Here is a 25,470-nt window from a genome sequence, read left to right as displayed (position 1 = left end):
GTGTGTGTGTAGCTGAGAGTGTGAGGGTGACACAGGGCACAGGCAGAGATAGTTAGCTGAGTCAAAGTGGAGTGGGATTGTCAGTGGTCTTGCCAGCCAGACAACCGACATACCCAGTGTTGGAGGGAAAGATACCCAGACTGGTGAGTCATGGTGAAACCAACTAGTGGACCTGACCCCCTGGAGTGAGGAGAGGAGGAGAGGGGGAGAGGAGAGCAGGAGAGGAGGCAGGGAGAGAAGGAGAGGAGGAGAGGGGGAGAGGGGGAGAGGAGGAGAGGAGGAGAGGAGGAGAGGAGGAGAGGGGGAGAGGGGGAGAGGAGAGCAGGAGAGGAGGCAGGGAGAGAAGGAGAGGAGGAGAGGAGGAGAGGGGGAGAGGAGAGCAGAAGAGGAGGCAGGGAGAGAAGGAGAGGAGGAGAGGAGGAGAGGGGGAGAGGAGAGCAGGAGAAGAGGCAGGGAGATAAGGAGAGGGGGAGAGGAGAGCATGAGAGGAGGCAGGGAGAGAAGGAGAGGAGGAGACAAGGAGATGGGGAGAGGAGAGGAGGAGAGGAGAAAAGGAGCGGGGGAGAGGAGGAGTAATAGAGAAGGAGAGGAGAAGAGAAAAATACATGTATCTTTTACAGAATTAGCCGTAGCTCTATCCCAGGGGCCATCTCTCATATTCCGACCATCTGAACAATGTGTATCTGCAGTCTAAAGCAATTACATGTTTGTCTATGACTAATGACAACACATGGTCTTGCGATGACATCTTGCCACACCATTGAACTTCTGGCTCACTGCACCCACCACCAAACACAACAGTCCCTAGCTATCCCTAATACAGCTATCCAAAAACAGCTATCCCTAACACAGCTATTCGTAACAGCAATACCAAACACAGTTATCCCTAACACAGGTACCCCTAACACAGCTATCTCTAACACAGCTACCCCTAACACTACACAGCCACCACAAGAGTGCCCGGGATAAGGTGCTTCCAGGAGCCAGACCTGGCAATCTAAGACGACCACAAAACCGTGATCACTGGATTATTCCTGTGTGTAACCCATCCTCACGTTACACTTTGTAAACGCCAAAACGTGTGTGTGCGTGTTAGCGCTCAGCTGCTGGTGTCACCGCTATTCTTAGCCTTCACATCGAAACCCCCATCCTGGTTCCCCTGAGGCTCATGGGAACCAGAGTGGATGTGCGAGGAGATAAGGTTTTGAGAGTTTTTCTTCCGGGACCCACTGCGGCAGAGCGAGCAGACACGGACCCCTGGTCAGCCCTCCCCTCGTCACATTTGGGAAACTCTCCCGTTGTCCCCTTTCATCTATCTGCTCCCTTCTTCCTCTCCCTTTCTCATCCCCCCCTTCCTCCCCCTTTCCTCCCCCTTTCACTCCTCTGACACTGCTGTGTAAACCGACACTATACACGACAACTGCACGGTAAAAGCTAAAAATAGAAACCATGATTTCCACACGCTTCATTTTGCTAACTAAGCCTGGCCCTGAAATAAAAATTGCTTCCTAAGGCCAGGGGAGGTGTGATGACCAGCTGAGCTGTGATACTTAAACATGCACGGACACACACACACACACACACACACAGACAGTAGTTAAATCAACCCCCTACTGTGTTTGTTGACTCTTGCACAAGCTTGCAAAACACACACACACTTAAACACACACACACACACAGACAGACACACTCACACACAAGCACACATGGCATTTAACATAGTATGTTAGCTGTTATGACTTCAGTGTGACGATATGGGGTATCAACCTGGACTTTCCCTGCTCAGGGGGTCCCCTGTACAGTGTGAGTGTTACCGTTCAGGGTGACAGTCTCCTGGTGGAGGCAGAGAGAGGAGGTAGAGGCAGAGAGAGGAGGCAGAGACAGAGAGAGGAGGTAGAGGCAGAGACAAAGAGAGGAGGCAGAGACAGAGAGAGGAGGCAGAGGCAGAGACAAAGAGAGGAGGCAGAGACAGAGAGAGGAGGCAGAGGCAGAGTAAGGAGGCAGAGGCAGAGACAAAGAGAGGAGGCAGAAACAGAGATAGGAGGCAGAGACAGAGAGAGGAGGCAGAGGCAGAGAGAGGAGGCAGGCAAACACAAAGAGAGGAAGCAGAAGCAGAGGCAGAGAGAGGAGGCAGAGACAGAGAGAGGAGGCAGAGGCAGAGAGAGGACGCAGAGCGATGATAGATGCGGCTGTTTGACTGGAGTTCCCCTGGTTAATATATCCCATGGAGATGGCGTGGAGATTTGAGCTGTGGGAATGGCAGGACTGGAAGTGGTGGAGGGGCAAGAGCCAAGGCTGAGGCTGGGGCAGGGGGGTGAAGGGGCAGGGAGGTGAAGGGGCAAGGGGGTTAAGGGGCAGAGGGGTTAAGGGCAAAGGGGTTGCGATCACAAAGAGAGTTCACTCTGACACGCACCGCTTATAGGAAGGGATAGGGGGGCAAACGTTGCCTGGCAACCACGGACACACACATGCACACAAGCTGACCTGTGCTCCAAATATTTAACTAGAGCCTAAATTAGACCTGGGGCCATGCTAGTGTCCACATGGCAGAGTATGCTATCTAAACATTCAGTGATACCTCCCGCCACCCCTCCCCTCCCCACCCCACCCCATCCTCACCCCTCTCTCGCTGTCTCACTCTCTCTCTCTGCACCCACACACGCTCTCAGAATGATCCAGCAGTCTATTTATACAGTGAGAAGTCATACAATTTAAAATTGTATCTTTTTTGAGATGCTGAGTAATGTGGGGCAGTTGGGAAACAGGCAAGTTGGGAAATGATCCTTACACTAGGTTCTGTGAAGCAGCGAGTCAGAGAGTCAGAGAGACAGAGAGTCAGAGAGACAGAGATAGTCACAGAGGTGGATGTGGTTTGACATGCCATGCAATTTGATACTGTGTGTGTGTGTGTGTGTGTGAGACCGTGTGTGCGGTAAATGTATCTAAAACACACCGTCGTGGCCCAGCAACCTGTTTCCTGGCAACCGAAACACACACACACACACGACCACCCACACACACCTATCCATGCCAGCACCAAGCATGCTGGTGTGACAGGGAAGGGAAGCAGAGATAATGTTTCTGCATGTCTGTGTGTCACTGTAATATAAAAAACTTTATGAGACGTTCTTCTCACATTGGGCATGTGATCTGTCCATTTATCTCTGTTCAGAATGGGTACATAACACGACACGAATAGCACCAGTGATTTCACCAAGAACATCTAGAAGCTTCCGCCTGAATTCTGTACGACAGCTCCAGCCTTGGACCAGGGATTGGAGATCTGGTCAGGGCCATAGCATAGTTGACCACTAGGTGGCAGTACAGTGTTAGAACTGCTGCATCTCTCTGCATCTCTCCAGGTACCAGACACCCAGCTACACCACCAGCTCCCTCCAGGTGAAGTGCTCTGGTCCCTTTGAGCAGGGGACAACACCAAACTCCATAGGTTTTGTAGACCTCTAATAGACCAGCTACACTGTATGAATCAGATATATATGAAGCTATATGAAGTGTAGCCGTTGGCCTGAGAATGAAGAGAGGCTACATTGAGGGGTGTAGGAAACAACATGTGAAGCTAAACATGAACATCTAAGTGAGCGTGGATGACTGGGATCTCTGAACATCCTGGAGGACAAGTGTGCCTCGTCCCCTGAAACATTTCCCCTCAAGTCTCGGCACCCCTCACCCCCCCCCCCCCTCACCCCAAACCTACCCCATCCTAAACCCCCCTGTTTCGATTCATTATTTTTGCGGGGCAGGTTGCGATTGAGAACTAATATATTGCGGGTCGGAAACGTCTTGAAAAAAAGTTCAAGATGTTTCAAGATGTGTTTAATGTTCTAATTTGCACGATACTTAATAGTCTATCAGATACGACGTTATGACAGAGTGCGTAGCCAAAAAAAGCAAATTTATCCACTGTCTACTAGCCTACATTTCAAAAGATAATTCACTGCCTGGGTCTAACAAAATGTCTAACTTAAATGATGAAATAAAACGAAAGGTTATGAGGGGGAATACTAACTTACTTACTTAGTTAAATGTTAAAAAAGTGCCACACAATTAATAAATACTTAGGGGACATCAGAGGAATATTAGCCAACGTTTGGAGTCTAAACCAATTAAATACATCTATTCCTTTTTAACGGTAAAGATTCGGGTCTCAGAACAATTCGGTTCGATCTTCGGGTGAAAATCTGTCCTTATGTCGGGTGTCGGTTCGGTCTACGAATTTAAGTTGCCTGCGTGGTTCGGGTACGGTTCCAAAAAACAAAACCGTGCAGGACTCTCCTCCCCCTCTACTACGGTGTTCATTTTAGGACATCCTCAGATCTCAGACTCAAGTCTCAGACTCAAACGAAAAGGTGTCAGGTCTCAGACCAAAAGTCGTCAGACTCATGCGAAACGGCTTCAGTCTCAGATAAACCGTCGACGTTGACGGCGTTTTGTCTGAGAATGACAGAGGTTTTTTTCTGACGCCGTTTGGTTTGACGGCGTTTGGTCTGAGAATGAGGTTTTTCTGAGACTGAAGCCGTTTCGCCTGAGTCTGACGACTTTTGGTCTGAGACTTGACGCCTTTTCGTTTGAGTCTGACACTTGAGTCTGAGATCTGAGGATGTCCTAAAATGAACACCGTAATCCCCTCTCTCTACTGTCTGAGATCTTGAACCTTCTCTCCCTCAGCAGTGTTGGTGGTTCATCTCTCTGGGCTGTGCTTCCACCTTCTGGTGTAAAGGAGAAGCACATTGAAGTTATATGGCATTGTTATTCCATAGGGATAATGTGGCTATGCGCCCATAACAAGACTGCACACCCGAATCTTCATTCTAAGAGTTAACTCAAAATCAAAATATCATTCCCAAAAATAAATAAATAAAACATTTAATGAGCTCAATAATCATTAGCCTCATACTGAAAAATGAAATAAACTTCTTGGTAAAAACGATTCTAAAGCATCTTATCTAAACTCCTTTCTAAAGAAGAAACCAAAACAAATAGACAGTGCAACGAGTGACTATATATAGCGACTATATAACCTACAGTGCTTAGCTCAACTTTACAGTTTACTGTTTAGACATATTAGAGACACAGGTAACATAACGTGGTGTTTGTACCGTTTAACTGGCGTCGAATTAGCTGCCTGAATGATCCGCATGAACAAGTAACATGGATCCCAGGAAGTCATCTTCGACGCCCTGCTCTTCCCGCGCCGAACATCTTCGCGGAGCTCTGTCCATGACGTCACTGCAGGTCCCCGCATGGTGGACTGCGGATAGACAGTAGAGTCCTGGTCCGAATCCGCTCAAGGTTTTCACCAGGTTTTCCAGCGTCGTGCGTGTTTTCGCCTTGCTTTAGAGAAAAACCCCCGTAGCGAGTGCTAAGTCTTTGCCCAGGTCTCAGTCACCTGGGAGTGATACAGGCAGGCTACGGACGCTTCCGTGCACGGAGAGGCATAATGAAGATCTAGACTGCAAGCGCGCCGACAGGACGGAAACTATAGCCTGTAGCAGTTATCATTAGTGCGTCTGGGTGGTGTCTGTCTATCATGCAACACTTTAAGCTATGGAGATCTCTGTTTCTGATGACCGTCTTGTACCAGCTTGGGATGTCGGGCAAATACGGTAAGACGAAGCTAGGCGTCGGGAGAGCATGTTGTTGTGATGGGGAGCGATGGAGGACGCAGTCAGACGGGACATGGAAGGAGAGAAGCAACAGAACAGAGGGAGACTGGGAGCAACAGAATGAGACAACACAGTGATAGAGGGAGAAATGGAGGCTGTGTAGAGGGTGAGACTGTAGGTGAGACTGACGGAGCAGAGGTAGGAGAAGCGGGAAAGGGGCGAGGGAAGGGTGGATGGAGGGAGGGAGGGAGAGGGACTATCAGAGGAGGAAGAGGAGTCAGGCGGAGAGATGGAGGTAGAGGGGGAGGGATAGTAGGAGTCAGACGGAGAGATGGAGGTAGAGGGGGAGGGATAGTAGGAGTCAGGCGGAGAGATGGAGGTAGAGGGGGAGGGATAGTAGGAGTCAGGCGGAGAGATGGAGGTAGAGGGGGAGGGATAGTAGGAGTCAGGCGGAGAGATGGAGGTAGAGGGGGAGGGATAGTAGGAGTCCGACGGAGAGATGGAGGTAGAGGGGGGAGGGATAGTAGGAGTCAGACGGAGAGATGGAGGTAGAGGGGGGAGCAGCCATGCTGAAAGCAGGGAATACATGGTCATCTGCATGGCTTCAGTTCCTTATGATGACTGTCGCTTACAGTAGGCCTAAAATAGATTTGGGGATTTATGATTGAGATGAACTGTAACCCCCTTATTGCTGCAGCTCCCAGCCGCAACAATTCCTGTACTGGCTTGGTGAATTATTCAATCATGTACTACTTTTTCACAATAACTATGACCTGTCTCTGTACTTACTGTAGGTCGCTCTGGATAAGAGCATCTGCTAAATGAGTACATGTAAATGTGACTGTCACAGTAATAGGTACATGTTATTATACTTAACAGTGACATAAAAACAGGCTCCAGGGTTGTTTCTACAGCCAACAACACTTTGTATAATTGCCTGCTTTATGTTTTTGTAGATCAGTAATATTTGTATGTGAAACATGCGTCTGTGGCGGGTCATGGGGCTATCCTTAGCCTGTCGTCTAATCAATCTCCATCCATTAAACCGTGCGTCACAACATCCAACCGCCTTACAGAATCCCATCTGATCCCCTCAGTTTCTGCCTCCCCCCTCCCCACGTCCCCCCCCCCCCCCCCCCGTCACCCCCCCCACCCGTCACCTACCCCCCGTCACCCCCCCCCACATCTACGCTGTTTACCTCACAATGTAAATTTGTATGGCTCGCACAAGTCACTCCACTCCCTGGCAGCTGAGGGCTTGCGCCTCATCATAACTGTTGCTATGGCTTCCTGTTGTCTATAGAGAGGAAGGGTTAGGGTCCACATTAGTCATGTGTCGTATTCACACACACACACACACACACACACGGGTCGTGTGACCCATGAGTGTGAGTCTGTTACCTTTTGTGTTCGCTTGTATCTTCATATGCTTGTGTGTCCGAATGCTTCTGCAAGGTGAACAGAAATGTATGTGTGTGTGTGTGTGTGTGTGCCTGTGTGCCTTCAGTTTGAGGTGTGACTCATAGCCACTGTCCTTTCATCCTGTCACTCATCCATACGTAGACCATGGGGACTGAAGTGTGTGTGGGCAGGCACGCTCCCATTGTTCTGTAACAACTGTAGCTTGTTTGCATCTTCATGAGATGAGAGACACTCCTCACTAAATGTACTTCTGCCCTCCATCTCTCCCTCCATGTCTCCATCTCTCTCTCCATCTCTCTCCATCTCTCTCTCCATCTCTCTCTCCATCTCTCTCCATCTCTCTCTCCATCTCTCTCTCCAGCTCTCTCTCCGTCTCTCCCCTCCATCTCTCCCCTCCATCTCTCTATCCCTCCCCCATCTCTCTATCCATCTCTCTCCGTCTCTCAATCCATATCTCTCTCTATATTTCTCTCCATCTCTCTCTATCACTCCCTCCACCTCTCTCCATATCTTTCTCCATCTATCTCTCTTCCTCCTTATCTCCTTTCCATCTCTTTTTTTTAATCTCTCCCTCCATCTCTCCCTTCCATATCTCCCTACATCCCTCCCCTCCATCTCTCCATCTTTCCCCTCCATCTCTCCATCCCTCCCCTCCATCTCTCCATATTTCCCCTCCATCTCTCCATCCCTCCCCTCCATCTCTCCATCCCTCCCTCCATCTCTCCATCCCTCCCCTCCATCTCTCCATCCCTCCCCTCCATCTCTCCATCTCTCCCCTCCATTTCTCCCCTCCATCATTCCATGTATCTGTTCTGTACTCCTTACTTGTCTTGCTTGTTGTCTCTCCATACCTCCTACCTCCTCTATCTGTAATACACCATCAGTCACAGAGACACTGAGTTGATTGATAAGATTCCAAACGCAGATATTATACGTGTCAGTCAATGTCCTCCAAGGGCCTGGGATGCACAGACAGACAGGCAGATAAACAGACAGACAGACAGACTGACAGACAGACCGGCAGATAAACAGACAGACTGACAGACAGAAAGAGAGACAGACAGGCAGACAGGTAGACAGAGGGGACAGACAGAGGTGGTTAGACAGATGGATAGGCAGGCAGACAGATAGGAAAGACAGGTAGGTAGATCAACAATCAGATAGGTAGGAAGTGAGGCAGGTACAGTATAGACAGCTAGACTTTGGGTGTTAGTTACTGCGTGTGTGTGTGTCGGAGGCCAGTTCCTGCTCTACCCAAGGCTGTTTCAATGGCCTTGTTTCCTTATCGTTGTTTTCCCTGCTGTGCCGTCCCTGGCATGGTCCCTGGCCGTCCCTGACCTTACCACACCTGCTCCACCACCCCACCCCCCTGGCTCCAGGCCCTGGCCTTCCCCTGCTGGGAACGTCAAACAGGATGGTGCTGCAAACCTTCTAACACAACCCCTAATGTGATCACAACCATGTGACTCTCCAGACAAATGTTCTCTGCTCGGAACATGGTTTCCAATCCAACCAATAGTAGTCAGCTGTTATCTGTTGGAGCTGTTGAGTGTTGGCAGTAGATATTGTAGAGACGTTACTAAACCAACTATTCTGTTCCAGAACAGCACCAAATGGTACAGACTATCTGGCTTCTGGTTGGGCTGTTGGGCTTGTGTCCGCATGTTTGACCAGCTGTGCCTCATACACCCCCTCACTTCACTCACACCTGTCTCTCCCTCCTACTCTCTCTCTCTCTCTCTCTCTCTCCTCTCTCTCTCTCTCTCTCTCTCTCTCTCTCTCTCTCTCTCTCTCTCCTTCTCTCTCTCTCCCTCTCCCTCTCTCTCTCTTTCTCTCTTTCTCTTCTCTCTCTCTCCGCTCTCTCTCTCTCTCTCTTCTCTCTCTCTCTCTCTCTCTCTCTCTCTCTCTCTCTCTCTCTCTCTCTCTCTCTCTCTCTCTCTCTCTCTCTCTCTCTCTCTCTCCTTCTCTCTCTCTCTCTCTCGCTCTCTCTTTCTCTCTCTCCAGGTTGTCTCTTTGAGAGGAGGCTGTGTACCAGAGAGCAGTTCTGCTCAGATGGTGAGTATGTCTGCAGCGGAGGTGGAGAACATGTACAAGCACACAAAGTGAACCAGTGGCCTTGCTTGTCTCTCTTTTATACACCAACAAACACACACTTGCAAACACACACACACACTTGCAAACACATACACAACATTGCCTGTCAGGATGAAACAGCGGTTGAATTATTTACTTGTTGTGTAGGAGGTAGAAGGGAGAGAGTGAGGGAGGAAGGGAGAGAGGCCAGGGGTGGAGGACTGGGGGTGAGAACCTTTGTGTTGTCACACCTCATCCGAGGTAGAGACAACACGTTTCACACTGATGTTCAAACACACAAGCGCGCGCACACACACACACACAGCTCTCTCTGTCACCTGCTACTCTCCCCTCTGCCTTATCCAAGCCCCTCCCCAACATCAGCGTCTCCCCGGCAACGATGACATCACTGGGCCAATGGCAGCTGGTCTACTCCCCCACAATCACTCCGATGAGTCACTGACACGCTTACGCAGTTCCCTATCTCTTATGTACCCACACACGTACACACACACGCACCACAGCAAGATACTCTTTTTCTATCTCCTTTTCTTTTTTTCATATCGCTTTTTTCATATGATTTTCTCATTCCCCGGCTCTAAACTCCAGCCAGCCCTAGCTTTACTATCAGAAGCAATCAAAGACAGGCAAGGAGAAGGATTAGGACAGGAAAGGACAGGAGAGTAGTAGAGGAGAAGAGAGGAGAAGAGAGGAGAGGAGAAGAGAGGAGAGGAGAAGAGAATAGAAGAGAGGAGAGGAGAAGTGAGGGGAAGAGAAGTGAGGGGAGGGGAGGGGAGGGGAGGGGAGGAGAGGAGAGGAGAGGAGAGGAGAGGAGAGGGGAGGGGAGGGAGGGGAGGGGAGGGGAGGGGAGGAGAGGAGAAGAAAGGAGAAGAAAGGAGAATAGAAGAGAGGCTTGGCTGGTTTCGCTGTAGGTCCTATCCCTCTACAGACCGATGATACATGTTTCTTTTTATAACCTCTCCTCTCCAGCTCTCTCACACAGCTCAAGCTCATTGAGAGTGGGCAGAGGGCCCAGGAAGATGACGATGTGTTTGGGTGGAATGATGATTAGGAATGCACCAATGTTTGACTGTGTTCGATCATATGAAGGCGGATAGAATCAATAGGCGGTGTGAACAGGGAGCCTGTGTGTGGGAGTCTTAGAGTCTGTCTCTTTATAGACTGGATGTAGAATGCTGTATTTATAGCATAGGGTGGTCAACCTGTTGTCGATCCGCCGGTTGTTCATTTTCTTCCAGCTTCCTGTCTAGTCACACAGCTGAAGAACAACAGTAACAACACACACACACACATTTTGTGTCTAGCTATCTTCGCGGGGACTGACAATTCAGTCCCATTCAACTGTTTTCTCCAACCCCTAGCCCAAACCCTTTATGTAATTCTAACCCTAACACTATTTCTAACTATGTAATCCTAAACGCCCTAAATCCGACTTGAAATATCACTTTAAGTTGCGGGTAACATGTTCCCTCAAGGTCCGTTTTTTCTTAGTTTACTTGTGTTGGATTTCTGGTCTCCCACAAGGCTAGTCAAACACAGCCACACACACACAGAACACTTAACAGTTGTGATACCAGAAAAGTATAAATAACCATAGCAGTAGCATTCAAAATCACAGCTTTGATTATTTTTTGTGGGAATGTGTGCCTGTGTATGTGTGTGTGTGTTGTTTCAGATGGGCTGTTTGGGCAGTGCCACAGCTCTAAACAGGACCAGGTTCAGTACCAGGTGTCTGTTCCAGTCCTGAAGAGGATGCAGGAGGTTCTTAAACAGCTCATGCTACAAGGTGAGCTAGCATGCTAACATATAAAACCCAATACAATGACGCTACAAGGTGAGCTAGCATGCTAACATATAAAACCCAATACAATGACGCTACAAGGTGAGCTAGCACGATAACATATAAAACCCAATACAATGACGCTACAAGGTGAGCTAGCATGCCAATATATTGACCCAAAGATGCCTCAGGGCTACGTGCTACGATGGTAATATGCTAACTTATGCTTAGAGACACAATGCACAATGTTTAATGTGTGTGCTTGTGTGTGTGTGTGTGTGTGTAGGTCTCTCCTGGCAGGATGACATTACCCAGTACATTGTAGCCAAAGAGCTGAGTCGAGTCCCCCATACCCCACGCTCCCCCAAGGCCCCCTCCTCCTCTTCCTCCTTATCCTCCTCCTCACAGTAAGTCACCACGGACTTCCTTTTCACACTCAGAGGCCTTTTTCCTAGTGAGAATTGAGAGATTATCCTTAAATCCTCCTCAATGAAAAACTAGCTGATGTGTAAGACACCCACGCAACTGTTTGATGTTTGACTTCAGAAGACGTTTTTGTTGCACTGTGCTGTGGTATGCTGAAAAACTGGGCTGGAATACTGCTTTTGTTGCACTGGAGTTATGATATTATTGTTGCTGCATGGTAGCTGAGGTGTTGCCTTCTGCACTACTGCCTGGTAAAGAGTATTCAAACCGTTCCTGGACCAAAACACTGTGCACCATGATGCCCTTCTGATCCTTGATTTTTTTTATGTCACTTCTAAATGGATGATTTCCCCGCATGTTGCTTCGGATGAAAGCACCTGCTGAATGGATACATGTAGATACATTGTCTGCGTGTCCTCAGTCTCCCAGCGAGCGTGACAGTGCCTCTGTGTCATGTCCAGGTCCAGACAGACCCCGTCTAAAGGAGCCCCTCATCCCAGCTCCAAGTCGGGCCCTCTCCCCCAGACGACTACGTGGACTATATGATCGTAGACCCCCCCCAGTCCGCCCTCCGCATGCAGACCTCCCCCATGGACCCCTACGCCTACCACCAGGTATATACCCCCTCTCTCCCCTGGGCGCCTACCACCAGGTACATACCCCCTCTCTCCCCTGGCGCCTACCACCAGGTATATACCCCCTCTCTCCCCTGGCGCCTACCACCAGGTATATACCCCCTCTCTCCCCTGGGCGCCTACCACCAGGTATATACCCCCTCTCTCCCCTGGCGCCTACCACCAGGTATATACCCCCTCTCTCCCCTGGCGCCTACCACCAGGTATATACCCCCTCTCTCCCCTGGGCGCCTACCACCAGGTACATACCCCCTCTCTCCCCTGGCGCCTACCACCAGGTACATACCCCCTCTCTCCCCTGGGCGCCTACCACCAGTATATACCCCCTCTCCTCCCTGGCGCCTACCACCAGGTATATACCCCCTCTCTCCCCTGGCGCCTACCACCAGGTATATACCCCCTCTCTCCCCTGGCGCCTACCACCAGGTATATACCCCCTCTCTCCCCTGGCGCCTACCACCAGGTATATACCCCCTCTCTCCCCTGGCGCCTACCACCAGGTATATACCCCCCTCTCTCCCCTGGCGCCTACCACCAGGTATATACCCCTCTCTCCCCTGGCGCCTACCACCAGGTATATACCCCCCTCTCTCCCCTGGCGCCTACCACCAGGTACATACCCCCTCTCTCCCCTGGGCGCCTACCACCAGGTACATACCCCCTCTCTCCCCTGGGCGCCTACCACCAGGTATATACCCCCTCTCTCCCCTGGGCGCCTACCACCAGGTATATACCCCCTCTCTCCCCTGGGCGCCTACCACCAGGTACATACCCCCTCTCTCCCCTGGCGCCTACCACCAGGTATATACCCCCTCTCTCCCCTGGGCGCCTACCACCAGGTATATACCCCCTCTCTCCCCTGGCGCCTACCACCAGGTACATACCCCCTCTCTCCCCTGGGCGCCTACCACCAGGTACATACCCCCCTCTCTCCCCTGGGCGCCTACCACCAGGTATATACCCCCTCTCTCCCCTGGGCGCCTACCACCAGGTATATACCCCCTCTCTCCCCTGGCGCCTACCACCAGGTATATACCCCCTCTCTCCCCTGGCGCCTACCACCAGGTACATACCCCCTCTCTCCCTGGGCGCCTACCACCAGGTATATACCCCCTCTCTCCCCTGGCGCCTACCACCAGGTATATACCCCCTCTCTCCCCTGGCGCCTACCACCAGGTATATACCCCCTCTCTCCCCTGGCGCCTACCACCAGGTATATACCCCCTCTCTCCCCTGGCGCCTACCACCAGGTATATACCCCCTCTCTCCCCTGGGCGCCTACCACCAGGTACATACCCCCTCTCTCCCCTGGGCGCCTACCACCAGGTATATACCCCCTCTCTCCCCTGGGCGCCTACCACCAGGTACATACCCCCTCTCTCCCCTGGCGCCTACCACCAGGTATATACCCCCTCTCTCCCCTGGCGCCTACCACCAGGTATATACCCCCTCTCTCCCCTGGCGCCTACCACCAGGTACATACCCCCCTCTCTCCCCTGGCGCCTACCACCAGGTACATACCCCCTCTCTCCCCTGGCGCCTACCACCAGGTATATACCCCCTCTCTCCCCTGGCGCCTACCACCAGGTACATACCCCCTCTCTCCCCTGGGCGCCTACCACCAGGTATATACCCCCTCTCTCCCCTGGGCGCCTACCACCAGGTATATACCCCCTCTCTCCCCTGGGCGCCTACCACCAGGTACATACCCCCTCTCTCCCCTGGCGCCTACCACCAGGTATATACCCCCTCTCTCCCCTGGCGCCTACCACCAGGTACATACCCCCTCTCTCCCCTGGGCGCCTACCACCAGGTATATACCCCCTCTCTCCCCTGGCGCCTACCACCAGGTATATACCCCCTCTCTCCCCTGGCGCCTACCACCAGGTACATACCCCCTCTCTCCCCTGGGCGCCTACCACCAGGTATATACCCCCTCTCTCCCCTGGCGCCTACCACCAGGTATATACCCCCTCTCTCCCCTGGCGCCTACCACCAGGTAAATACCCCCTCTCTCCCCTGGGCGCCTACCACCAGGTACATACCCCCTCTCTCCCCTGGCGCCTACCACCAGGTATATACCCCCTCTCTCCCCTGGCGCCTACCACCATTTACATGCCTCCTCTCTCCCCTGGGACCCAGGCGCCCACCGCTCGATGGATACACTCATTCGCTGAATGGTTGGTGAATTATGTTGGCTCTTTGGAGGATTGACACAGACTGTTGTCTATATTACAGCACAGATACCAGGATGACCTTGAGAGATCCCTTCATCCCATTGAAGGAGGGGCTTATCCCCGCCCACCGTCCAGGTCCCAGGCCAATCAGAGGGAGAGGGACCGCCAGGTCCTTAAGGACGTCATCTCTCACTACCTGGCCTCCTCCCCTGACCCTGGCCAGTCATCCTATCACCAGCAGGGGGCGGCTGGGCCCTACTACCAGGACCTGGAGGTGGATCTACCAGGAGCCTATCTGGAGGACTATTTAGCCCAGGCCCAGGCTCAAGCCCAAGCCCAGGCTCAAGCCCAGGCCCAAGCCCAGGCTCAAGCCCAGGCTCAAGCCCAGGCTCAAGCCCAGGCCCAAGCCCAGGCCCAGGCCCAAGCCCAGGCCCAGGCTCAAGTCCAGGCCCAGGCTCAAGCCCAGGCCCATGCTGCCTCTGCCAAGCAGCACAGGAAGAAGGTTTCCCAGGATTATAGCTCCCTGTCTGGGATAGATGGTGAGTATACCCCCAGTGAGACTCTGTCCTGTAGAGATAAGAGAGCTGTACGCTCACTGATGATGTGCTCACCCCTTTGTGTGTGTGTGTGTGTGTGTGTGTGTGTGTGCAGACGGCCTGCTACAGAGGATGTGGGTGGTGCTGGAGAGGTATGGAGTTGACCCCAGAGACCTGAGCCCCCAGCAGCTGTACAGACTGGCCCTGGTTCTGCAACTCCTGCAGGCAGAGGAGCTGGACAAGACAGGTAGACAGGGTCAGGGGTCAGCGTTGGCTTGAAACTGAGCTGATATCTGAAGATTGTTTATTTATTTTCAGGATCCGGTCCTCTGGAGAAAGACCTGGTCACACTGAAGGAGGTACACACACACATACACACACACATACACATACACACACACACACACTGGATGCTGACATGCTGTTTCACACATCTTACTGGTCAATTCTTTAACCATGTGTCGTCATGTCATCAGACCCAGGTGGTGAAGACCAGTGACAAAGCGCCCAGCAAGCCGGAGAGCCCCCCAGCCCCCCCAGCTCCCGCCCCCGCCTCCTCTGCCCCGCAGCCAGCAGTCCCCCCCAGCCTGCCCCCGGCCCCCCTGCCCCCCCAGGACCCCCTGGGGACAGAGAAGGACAGGCCCTCAGGAGACGCTGTCACCGTCGTGCCACCAGGGGGGGCCGGAGAGGAGTACGGCTACATTGTGACCAACCAGAGGTCAGAACCCCTCTCTCTCTTCCTCTGTCTCCCCCCTCCCCCCCTCTCTCTCTTCCTCTCTCTTCCTCTGTCTCCCCCCTCCCCCCCTCTCTCTTCCTCTCTCTTCCTCCCTCCTCCCCCCTCTCTCTCTTCCTCTCTCTTCCTCTCTCTTCCTTTCCCCCCTCCCCCCTCTCTCTTCCTCTCTCTTCCTCTCTCTTCCTTTCCCCCCTCCCCCCCTCTCTCTTCCTCTCTCTTGCTCTCCCCCCTCCCCCCCTCTCTCTCCATGGAGTGTCGGTGCAGATTTTGCTGATTGGTTTCTGCCAAGTTGACATTGTTGTTGATATTGCTGCTGTTGATGTTGTTGTTGTTGTTGATGATGTTGTTGATGTTGTTGTTGACGATGTTGTTGATGTTCTTGCAGTCCTCTGAGTCTGTATGACGGGGTCAAACTTCTGGAGCTTCTGGCTGAGAGAATCCACCTGACCACAAGCAGCTTCATCAACATCAGGTACCACTGCTGCTGTCATTCAGTGTGTGTGTATACAGGTGCGTGTGTGAGTATACAGGTGTGAGTGTGTATGTGTGTGTGTATGTGTGTAATCTGTCTCTGTGTTCCAGTGTTGTAGGTCCGGCCCTGACCTTTCGGATTCGTCAGAACGCTCAGAACTTGAGTGCAGCAGACGTCGCTGAGAAGGCTGGTGAGACACACACACACACACACTTACCTGCATTCACACACGCACACATTCACACACCTGCATTCATACACACACACACACACTTACCTGCATTCACACACACACACATTCACACACTTGTATTCATACACACTCACACACATTTACACACAAATGCGCAACTGTATAGCCACACACACACTTGTATGCACACACACACACACACACAGACACACCCACCCACACATGTACACACACCCCTGTACACTCTGGCACACACACACAGGCTAAGTGTTTGTCAGCCCCCCTGTTGAGTCTGTAGGTCACTCTGTCAGGGGCGGCAGACCCCCCTCCCCCCCTTCATCATGCTCTCCTGTCACCATGGTGACGACAGCTCGAAGCCTCCAGCAGAAACTCAATTTTTGTATTCATCTGAAGCGTTTTATGTGTTTCTTTTGTTTCCTCAGTGTCTGAAAAAACCTTCCTGGAGTCAGAGACTAGCCTGAAGATTATCCAGACTGGTGTTGGAGAGGTAACCCTAGCCTCAACACACACACACACACACACGTACACACACACACAAACACGCGCACACACACACTTCGCAGTAGCATTAGCTCCCAGCTGCCTCTCTGTCTCTCAGGCTTCTGCTAAGGAAGACTTCTTGATCTCTCGTCATGGCGACTGCACATTACACTGAGCATTCTCCTGTTGCCATGGCAGCCTGCTGCCCTCCCCCATTGAGCCTTCCAGACACCATGGCAACCTCTTTTATTTTCTCTCCCTCTCTCTCCCTCTATGAGTGGTTTTCTGCAGAGTAATTAACCCATCTCTACAAGGGGGCTCTTTCTAATTGTTTACATGCCAATGTGTCTGGGTGTGTATTTGTGTGTGTGAACATGAGAGCATTGCCAGGGTAATTAGTAGATGGGGATGGTGTTTACATCCTCCTTGTTTACACAAACAAATGGGAGAGAGAGAGAGAGAGAGAGAGAGAGGGAGGGAGGGAGGGAGGGAGGGAGAGAGAGAGAGAGAGAGAGAGAGAGAGAGAGAGAGAGAGAGAGAGGAGAGAGAGAGAGAGAGAGAGAGAGAGAGAGGGTGGGAGGGTGGGAGGGTGGGAGGGAGGGAGGGAGGAGGAGTGGGCAGATAGGGAGAAGGGAGGGATGCAGAGCAGAACAGTTGAGCAGGCTCCATAAGCAGACCCCTGTGACCCCCCCCCCCCTCTACCCCACCAGAGGAGTGATGCTCGGGGGTTGCCCCAGGCTACGCCGGTGAGTGAGGGCTCCAGCAGCGTGGTGTTGACCCTGGTTGCCATGGCGTGCGTGGTAGGAGTCTTGGTGGTGGCGATGGCCGTCGCCTGCCTCAGACACCACACCCAGCAGCTGGCCAATGGGAAGCTGGGCCTGGGGCCCGAGGGCGGGGCCGAGACACACTTTGACTACCAGGTAGGAGGGGCCAGACCTGGACTGTACTGGGCTGTGATTGGTCAGGATCCCAGCCTTACCTGTTGATGGGTTAACTTCAACCATCTCTCTTATCTTCCATCACTGACTTGTGTGTGCATGTGTGGGGTGTGTGTGTACATGTGTGTGGTGTGTGTGTATGTGTGTGGTGTGTGTGTATGTGTGTGCGTGTCCTCAGGAGTTGTGTCGGCAACACATGGCTGCCAAGTCGTCTGTGGGTCGCGGGGAGACGGGGTCGGTGGCGGGGGCGGGGGGCCGGAGGGGCACGGACACCTCCAGGGTCAGCAGTGTGTCATCTCAGTTCAGCGACGGGCCCCAGCACAGCCCCTCCTCCCATAGCTCCACCCCCTCCTGGAGCGAGGAGCCCGCCCAGTCCAACATGGACATCTCCACCGGTCACATGATCCTGGTGAGTTGGGTCACGTGACCCCGGGAAACACACCTCCCTATTCCCCGACGATTACCACTGTGGCTACGCAAATGTTTCTCTACGGTAGCGAGCGCATGTCTCCGTGGTGACGAGGCGGTGTCTCCGTGGTAACAGGCGTACATGGAGGACCACTTGAAGAACAAGGACCGCTTGCAGAAGGAGTGGGAGGCCCTGTGCTCCTACCAGGCCGAGCCCAGCGCCGTCTCCCTGGCTCACAGCCTGGAGAACATGGACAAGAACCGCAACCATGACTTTGTTCCCTGTGAGTCCTCCTCTCTCTCTCTCTCTCTCTCTCTCTCTCTCTCTCTCTCTCTCTCTCTCTCTCTCTCTCTCTCTCTCTCTCTCTCTCTCTCTCTCTCCTTCTGACTCTGTCCCTTCCTCCCTTTCCCTTCTCCCCTCTCTCTCCCCCTCCGCCCTTCTCTACTCTCCCTCTACCCGCCTCTCTGTCCATCTTCCCCCTCTTTCTCTCCTCCTCCACCCTGTCTTCCCCCTTCTTACTTCTGCCCCCCCCACATTCTCTCCCCGGGGCTCCTATTGGCCCAGCAATGTGCTACAGCATATGATGTGTTTCCATAGTGAAGGTTGTATGATATCAGTGTTTTAGTGACTGAGATGAGCTGTAGTGTTATCAGTGCAGTATTGACTGTGTTGATCGTGTGTTCCAGACGACCACTCGCGGGTGAAACTGAAGGTGGACCAGAACTCGACTAAGGAAGACTACATCAACGCCAGCACCATTGTAAGGCCTCACACACACACTTAGAAATACTCCCTGTTGCCACGGAAACTGTCGCCACGTCTCCCCATGGTGCCGGCTCTCTGACTGGCTGCTTGCCTCTGATGTCATGTGTTGACAGTGACGGCCCCTCTCTCTCCCCAGATCGACCACGACCCTCGCCTGCCCGCCTACATCGCCACTCAGGGACCGCAGGCTCACACCATCCCGGACTTCTGGCAGGTCAGAGGGCAGGCGTGCAGCACACAGCGTGTAGCACACAGCGTGCAGCACACAGTGTGATGATGAGGATCAGTAGGATGATCAGTAGGATGAGGATGATAATGTTGATGATGAGGATTAGGATTTTGATGATGAAGATAAGGATGTTGACGATGAAGATGAGGAGGATAATGTTGATGATGAGGATTAGGATTAAGATTACGATGATGATGACGACGATTATGATGATGATGGTGATGTTGATGATAATGATGTTGATAATGATAATGGTGGTGATGTTGATAATGATGTTGGTGATAATGATGATGGGGTGGTGGTGGTGATGGTAATGGTGGTGATGTTGAGAATGATGTTGGTGATAATGATGATGGGGGTGGTGGTGGTGATGGTAATGGTGGTGATGTTGTTGACGCATGTGTAGATGGTGTGGGAGAATGGTTGTACGGTGATCGTGATGATGACTGCTCTGGTGGAGGATGGAGAGAAACAGTGTGAGCGCTACTGGCCTGACGAAGGCTCCTCCCTCTACCACATCTATGAGGTCAGTAACTAACCCCTCACCCCTAACCACATCTATGAGGTCAGTAACTAACCCCTGACCCCTCACCCCTAACCACATCTATGAGGTCAGTAACTAACCCCTGACCCCTCACCCCTAACCACATCTATGAGGTCAGTAACTAACCCCTGACCCCTCACCCCTAACCACATCTATGAGGTCAGTTACTAACCCCTGACCCCTCACCCGTAACCACATCTATGAGGTCAGTAACTAACCCCTGACCCCTCACCCCTAACCACATCTATGAGGTCAGTAACTAACCCCTGACCCCTCACCCCTAACCACATCTATGAGGTCAGTAACTAACCCCTGACCCCTCACCCCTAACCACATCTATGAGGTCAGTAACTAACCCCTGACCCCTCACCCCTAACCACATCTATGAGGTCAGTTACTAACCCCTGACCCCTCACCCCTAACCACATCTATGAGGTCAGTAACTAACCCCTGACCCCTCACCCCTAACCACATCTATGAGGTCAGTAACTAACCCCTGACCCCTCACCCCTAACCACATCTATGAGGTCAGTAACTAACCCCTGACCCCTCACCCCTAACCACATCTATGAGGTCAGTAACTAACCCCTGACCCCTCACCCCTAACCACATCTATGAGGTCAGTAACTAACCCCTGACCCCTCACCCCTAACCACATCTATGAGGTCAGTAACTAACCCCTGACCCCTCACCCCTAACCACATCTATGAGGTCAGTAACTAACCCCTGACCCCTCACCCCTAACCACATCTATGAGGTCAGTTACTAACCCCTGACCCCTCACCCCTAACCACATCTATGAGGTCAGTAACTAACCCCTGACCCCTCACCCCTAACCACATCTATGAGGTCAGTTACTAACCCCTGACCCCTCACCCGTAACCACATCTATGAGGTCAGTAACTAACCCCTGACCCCTCACCCCTAACCACATCTATGAGGTCAGTTACTAACCCCTCACCCCTAACCACATCTATGAGGTCAGTTACTAACCCCTCACCCGTAACCCTGACCTCCAACATCTCTTAGTACCCATAACCCTGGACTTGGACCCTGTACCCTGTCCCTGTACCCTGGTCCAAACCTCAGTCTAGAACACATCTCTTAATAACACGAAGCCGTACCTTGTACCCTAACTATAATTATAACTCCCAGCGTCTACCTTCTATTCAGCTGTAAACTAGGAATGTTTGGTCGTGTCCACACCCTGTCCTTACCAACCGTCTGACCCTGTCCACACCCTGTCCTTACCAACCGTCTGACCCTGTCCACACCCTGTCCTTACCAACCGTCTGACCCTGTCCACACCCTGTCCTTACCAACCGTCTGACCCTGTTCACACTCTGTCCTTACCAACCGTCTGACCCTGTCCACACCCTGTCCTTACCAACCGTCTGACCCTGTTCACACCCTGTCCTTACCAACCGTCTGACCCTGTACACACCCTGTCCTTACCAACCGTCTGACCCTGTCCACACCCTGTCCTTACCAACCGTCTGACCCTGTCCACACCCTGTCCTTACCAACCATCTGACCCTGTACACACCCTGTCCTTACCAACCGTCTGACCCTGTCCACACCCTGTCCTTACCAACCGTCTGACCCTGTCCACACCCTGTCCTTACCAACCGTCTGACCCTGTCCACACCCTGTCCTTACCAACCGTCTGACCCTGTCCACACCCTGTCCTTACCAACCGTCTGACCCTGTCCACACCCTGTCCTTACCAACCGTCTGACCCTGTACACACCCTGTCCTTACCAACCGTCTGACCCTGTACACACCCTGTCCTTACCAACCCGACAGTCCCTGTCCCTCCTAACCATCCAACCTTGACCTCGTCCCTCAGGTGAACCTGGTGTCGGAGCACATCTGGTGTAAGGACTTCCTGGTGCGTAGTTTCTACCTGAAGAACGTGCAGACCCAGGAGACCAGAACGCTGACCCAGTTCCACCTGCTCAGCTGGCCTGCCAGTGGCATCCCCACCTCCACCCGCCCCCTGCTGGACTTCCGCAGGTACTGCAGGCACACTGACACCCCTGGGGGCAGCCTGGTCCTCTCTGTCGTTCATCGCTGGTCTCTCTCCCCTCCCTCTTTTTCTCTCCCTGATCTCTCTAGGCTGTGTCTCTCCCCTTCCTCCCTGTTTCTCTCCCTGGTCTCTCTACCTCTCTGTGTAGAGGGCTCCAGGGTGTTCTAGAGGGCTTGTGCACCCCTCTGACTGCCTCCCTCCCTCCCTTCCTTCCCCTCCCTCCTACTCTGTCGGGATCGTGGGGGACCGTGGGGGTCAAAGGGTTCGTACATCTCCCAGTGTCATTTTTGTGATTTGCAGCTAGTAGTCTGGGTCCAGTTGCATAGTCACAAAAATGATTATTGGCAGGTGTGACTGCAGCAGGAACAGCACAGCACGGACTAGCTCTCATCTCTTCTTCTCCTCTCCTCTTTTTCTCTCCCCCTCCCCCAACCCCCCCCTTTCTCCCTTCCTCAGAGGGGGTTGTCTGGGCCTCTACACACCGGCACTGTCACACCCCCATGCTAGCTGCAGTTCAGCTAGCGTCCATTGTGTAATGTTTTTTTGCTTTCTCTGTCTCCTCTCCTCCTTCCTCATTCGGACCCTTCTCTCCATCTCCTCTCACTTCCTCCTCCTCTCCTCCTCTTCCTCCCCTCCTGTGCAGGAAGGTGAATAAGTGCTACCGTGGTCGCTCCTGTCCCATCATTGTCCACTGCAGGTAAGCCCCTCCCCTCAGGTTTCCATGGGAACGTCAACTTCCTGCTCACCCTGCGCCTCTCTCTCTCGCCTTTGAGAGCAGACCCACCCAACCGTGTGTGCTGTCTGAAATCTTTTCAGTTACTTGGGTCTGGCCAGACTGTGCTGGGGGGGGGGGTAGCTTATTAAATACACCGTGCCAGACAAAAGCAGTCAAGCACAGATGAGCGATTGGGATGATTCCAAATAGTGCTTTGACGGTCAGCTGTGCCTGTCAGGAATATGTCTGGTTTGTGTAGTTGTCCAGAGCACCATCTGATGGGAGACGCTCTCTGTGTGTTCTCTGTGTGTTCCACAGCGACGGCACTGGCAGAACTGGAACCTACATCCTGATAGATATGGTCCTGAACCGCATGGCCAAAGGTGAGAAAGAGAGGAGATCTCGTGGAACTGTTCCATGAGTTCCACGGCAATTTTATCTTCGGGTGATGAAACAGTTTTAACCTTACTTCATTTTTTATAAAAACATTTTACTATGGTGACAACAATCAACCTTTATGGTTTAAGCAGCAAACTGGTTTCTAAAATTGAGTAAGATTTTGCCTTCCCCCCCCCCCCCGGGAGCGCAAATCGGAGAGACCCCACCCTGCCTCGGCGCCCTCTGCTGCTGGTGCGGGACGGTTAATTAATGGACGCACTTTGGTATTTGGCGCCCCCCTCTTCATGGCGCCCTAGGCGGCTGCCTAGTTCCCCTTTAGCAAACGCCGGCCCTGAAGTGGACAATTGGTAGGCATTGACATAGGGAGTATATAAGTGGTTATGTGGTGACCTAGAGGTGCTATAACCTGTGGTTGTGTGGTGACATAGAGGAGGGTACATTTAGTCATTTAGTCATTTAGCAGACGCTCTTATCCAGAGCGACTTACAGTAAGAACAGGGACAGTTCCCCTGAGGCAAGTAGGGTGAAGTGCCTTGCCCAAGGACACAACGTCAATTGACACGGCCGGGAATCGAACTGGCAACCTTTGGATTACTAGCCCGATTCCCTAACCGCTCAGCCACCTGACTCGTGGCTGACATCTGAATAGAGGTGCTATAACTTGTGGTTGTGTGGTGACATAGAGGCGCTATAACCTGTGGTTGTGTGGTGACATAGAGGTGCTATAACCTGTGGTTGTGTGGTGACATAGAGGTGCTATAACCTGTGGTTGTGTGGTGACATAGAGGTGCTATAACCTGTGGTTGTGTGGTGTCATAGAGGTGCTATAACCTGTGGTTGTGTGGTGACATAGAGGTGCTATAACCTGTAGTTGTGTGGTGACATAGAGGTGCTATAACCTGTAGTTGTGTGGTGACATAGAGGTATAACCTGTGGTTGTGTGGTGACATAGAGGTGCTATAACCTGTGGTTGTGTGGTGACATAGACGCGCTATAACCTGTGGTTGTGTGGTGACATAGAGGTGCTATAACCTGTGGTTGTGTGGTGACATAGAGGTGCTATAACCTGTGGTTTTTGTGGTGACATAGAGGTGCTATAACCTGTGGTTGTGTGGTGACATAGAGGTGCTATAACCTGTGGTTGTGTGCATGTGTGTTGGCGTGTCCTCAGGGGTAAAGGAGATTGACATCGCTGCAACACTGGAGCACATTAGAGACCAGAGGCCCAGTCTGGTGCACACCAAGGTACCATCTCTACCATGCTGTATCTGGGATTACGTGTGTGTGTATGCGTGAGTCTTTTGTGTAGGTGTGTATGTCTGTGTGTGCATGTACTGTATGTTGGGTGTGTCATTCTTGTGTATTTATGTGTGTGTTGTGTGTATATACAATGTGTGTGTGTGTGTGTGTGTGTGTGTGTGTAACAGCCGTCTCCTCCTGTGTCTCCAGGACCAGTTTGAGTTTGCCCTGACAGCCGTAGCTGAGGAGGTCAACGCCATCCTGAAGGCCCTGCCTCAGTAGAGACCTACAGCTCCCTCTCTGACCACCCTACACACACAACCACACCTTACACACACCCCTACACACACAACCACACCTTACACACACCCCTACAAACACACACACACCTTACACACACCCCTACACACACACACACACACACACCTTACACACACCCCTACACACACAACCACACCTTACACACACCCCTACACACACAACCACACCTTACACACACCCCTACACACACACACACACCTTACACACACCCCTACACACACACACACACACCTTACACACACCCCTACACACACACACACACACACAATCACACCTTACACACACCCCTACACACACACACACCCTACACACACACACACACACCTTACACACACAACCACCCTACACACACACACACACCTTACACACACAACCCCTCCTTCACAACACTCTGACTAGGCTATAACCCACCCTACACCTCCCCAGACCAGTCTACACCTCCCCTACACCCCCTACCTCCCCTATACCTTCCTACACCTCCCCTACACCCCCTACCTCCCCTATACCTCCCTACACCTCCCCTACACCCCCTACACCCCCTACCTCCCCTATACCTCCCCTACACCTCCTACCTTCCCTACACCTCCCCTACACCCCCTACCTTCCCAATACCTCCCTACACCTCCTACCTTCCCTATACCTCCCTACGCACCCCTACACCCCCCTACCTCCCCCTACCTCCCCCTCCAGACCAGCTGTCCTGTCTGACTAGAGGCAAGTGAAGGATAGGCTTCGGGGCACACAGCAGGTTAATGTGACCCAGGGATGATGCTGGATGAGGGCCAGAGTGGATGAGGCTACGCGCGTCAGGGGGCGAGTGGCGGCCTCAAGACTCCCAACATGATTGTCTTTGCTTCTGACTCACACAAATTATTTTGTTACGTACCGTTAAGTCCAGTTGCTTTTGTACACGACGCTGTCCTCTATTTCTGTCTCTCTCTCATGCTCTCTATCTTACACGCACACACACTACTTCAATTGAGTTCAGATGTCGGTGTCTTCTGTGTAAACCTGTGTGGTTACTGTAAATAATGATCTTGTTGATCTGTGTTTATTCATGTAGCAAACACATAGAAAATATCTATAAAAATGTATTTTTGACTTACTCTAAATAAACTGTGATGTGAAGCAACAGCAGGCAGGTGTGTGTATGTGTGTGTGTGTGTATGTGTGTGTGAGTGAGTGAAACCTGTTACTTTCAGACCATCTCGTCAGTGACGTAATCTGGTTCCCAGTACACAGGCTGCATTTGCGGGTGTCGAGCACTAGATGGTGCTAAGGACGGTTTA

At 52.3% G+C, this 25,470-nt stretch overlaps 1 protein-coding gene across 1 annotated transcript; it reads left to right on the top strand.

Annotated features, from left to right (window-relative positions):
- The first annotated feature begins 5,490 nt into the window (after window positions 1-5,490).
- Window positions 5,491-24,726, top strand: LOC134017766 (receptor-type tyrosine-protein phosphatase-like N). The gene is given in 25 exon segments (XM_062457759.1): window positions 5,491-5,624; window positions 9,051-9,101; window positions 10,816-10,926; window positions 11,207-11,327; window positions 11,814-11,857; window positions 11,860-11,960; window positions 14,220-14,697; window positions 14,810-14,941; window positions 15,013-15,053; window positions 15,171-15,412; window positions 15,813-15,899; window positions 16,010-16,089; window positions 16,536-16,600; window positions 17,304-17,513; window positions 17,710-17,940; window positions 18,076-18,223; window positions 18,627-18,700; window positions 18,842-18,919; window positions 19,341-19,460; window positions 21,328-21,494; window positions 22,151-22,204; window positions 22,541-22,605; window positions 23,793-23,866; window positions 24,071-24,169; window positions 24,506-24,726. Coding segments are annotated over 24 exon segments (2,922 nt in total). The 5' UTR covers window positions 5,491-5,548; the 3' UTR covers window positions 24,143-24,169; window positions 24,506-24,726.
- Window positions 24,727-25,470: the final 744 nt, after the last annotated feature.

The sequence above is a fragment of the Osmerus eperlanus genome, chromosome 3 (assembly GCF_963692335.1).
Source record: "Osmerus eperlanus chromosome 3, fOsmEpe2.1, whole genome shotgun sequence".
NCBI lineage: Eukaryota > Metazoa > Chordata > Actinopteri > Osmeriformes > Osmeridae > Osmerus > Osmerus eperlanus.
Note: the sequence above shows the minus strand (reverse complement) of the source record. Positions and strands in the feature narration are given on the sequence as shown.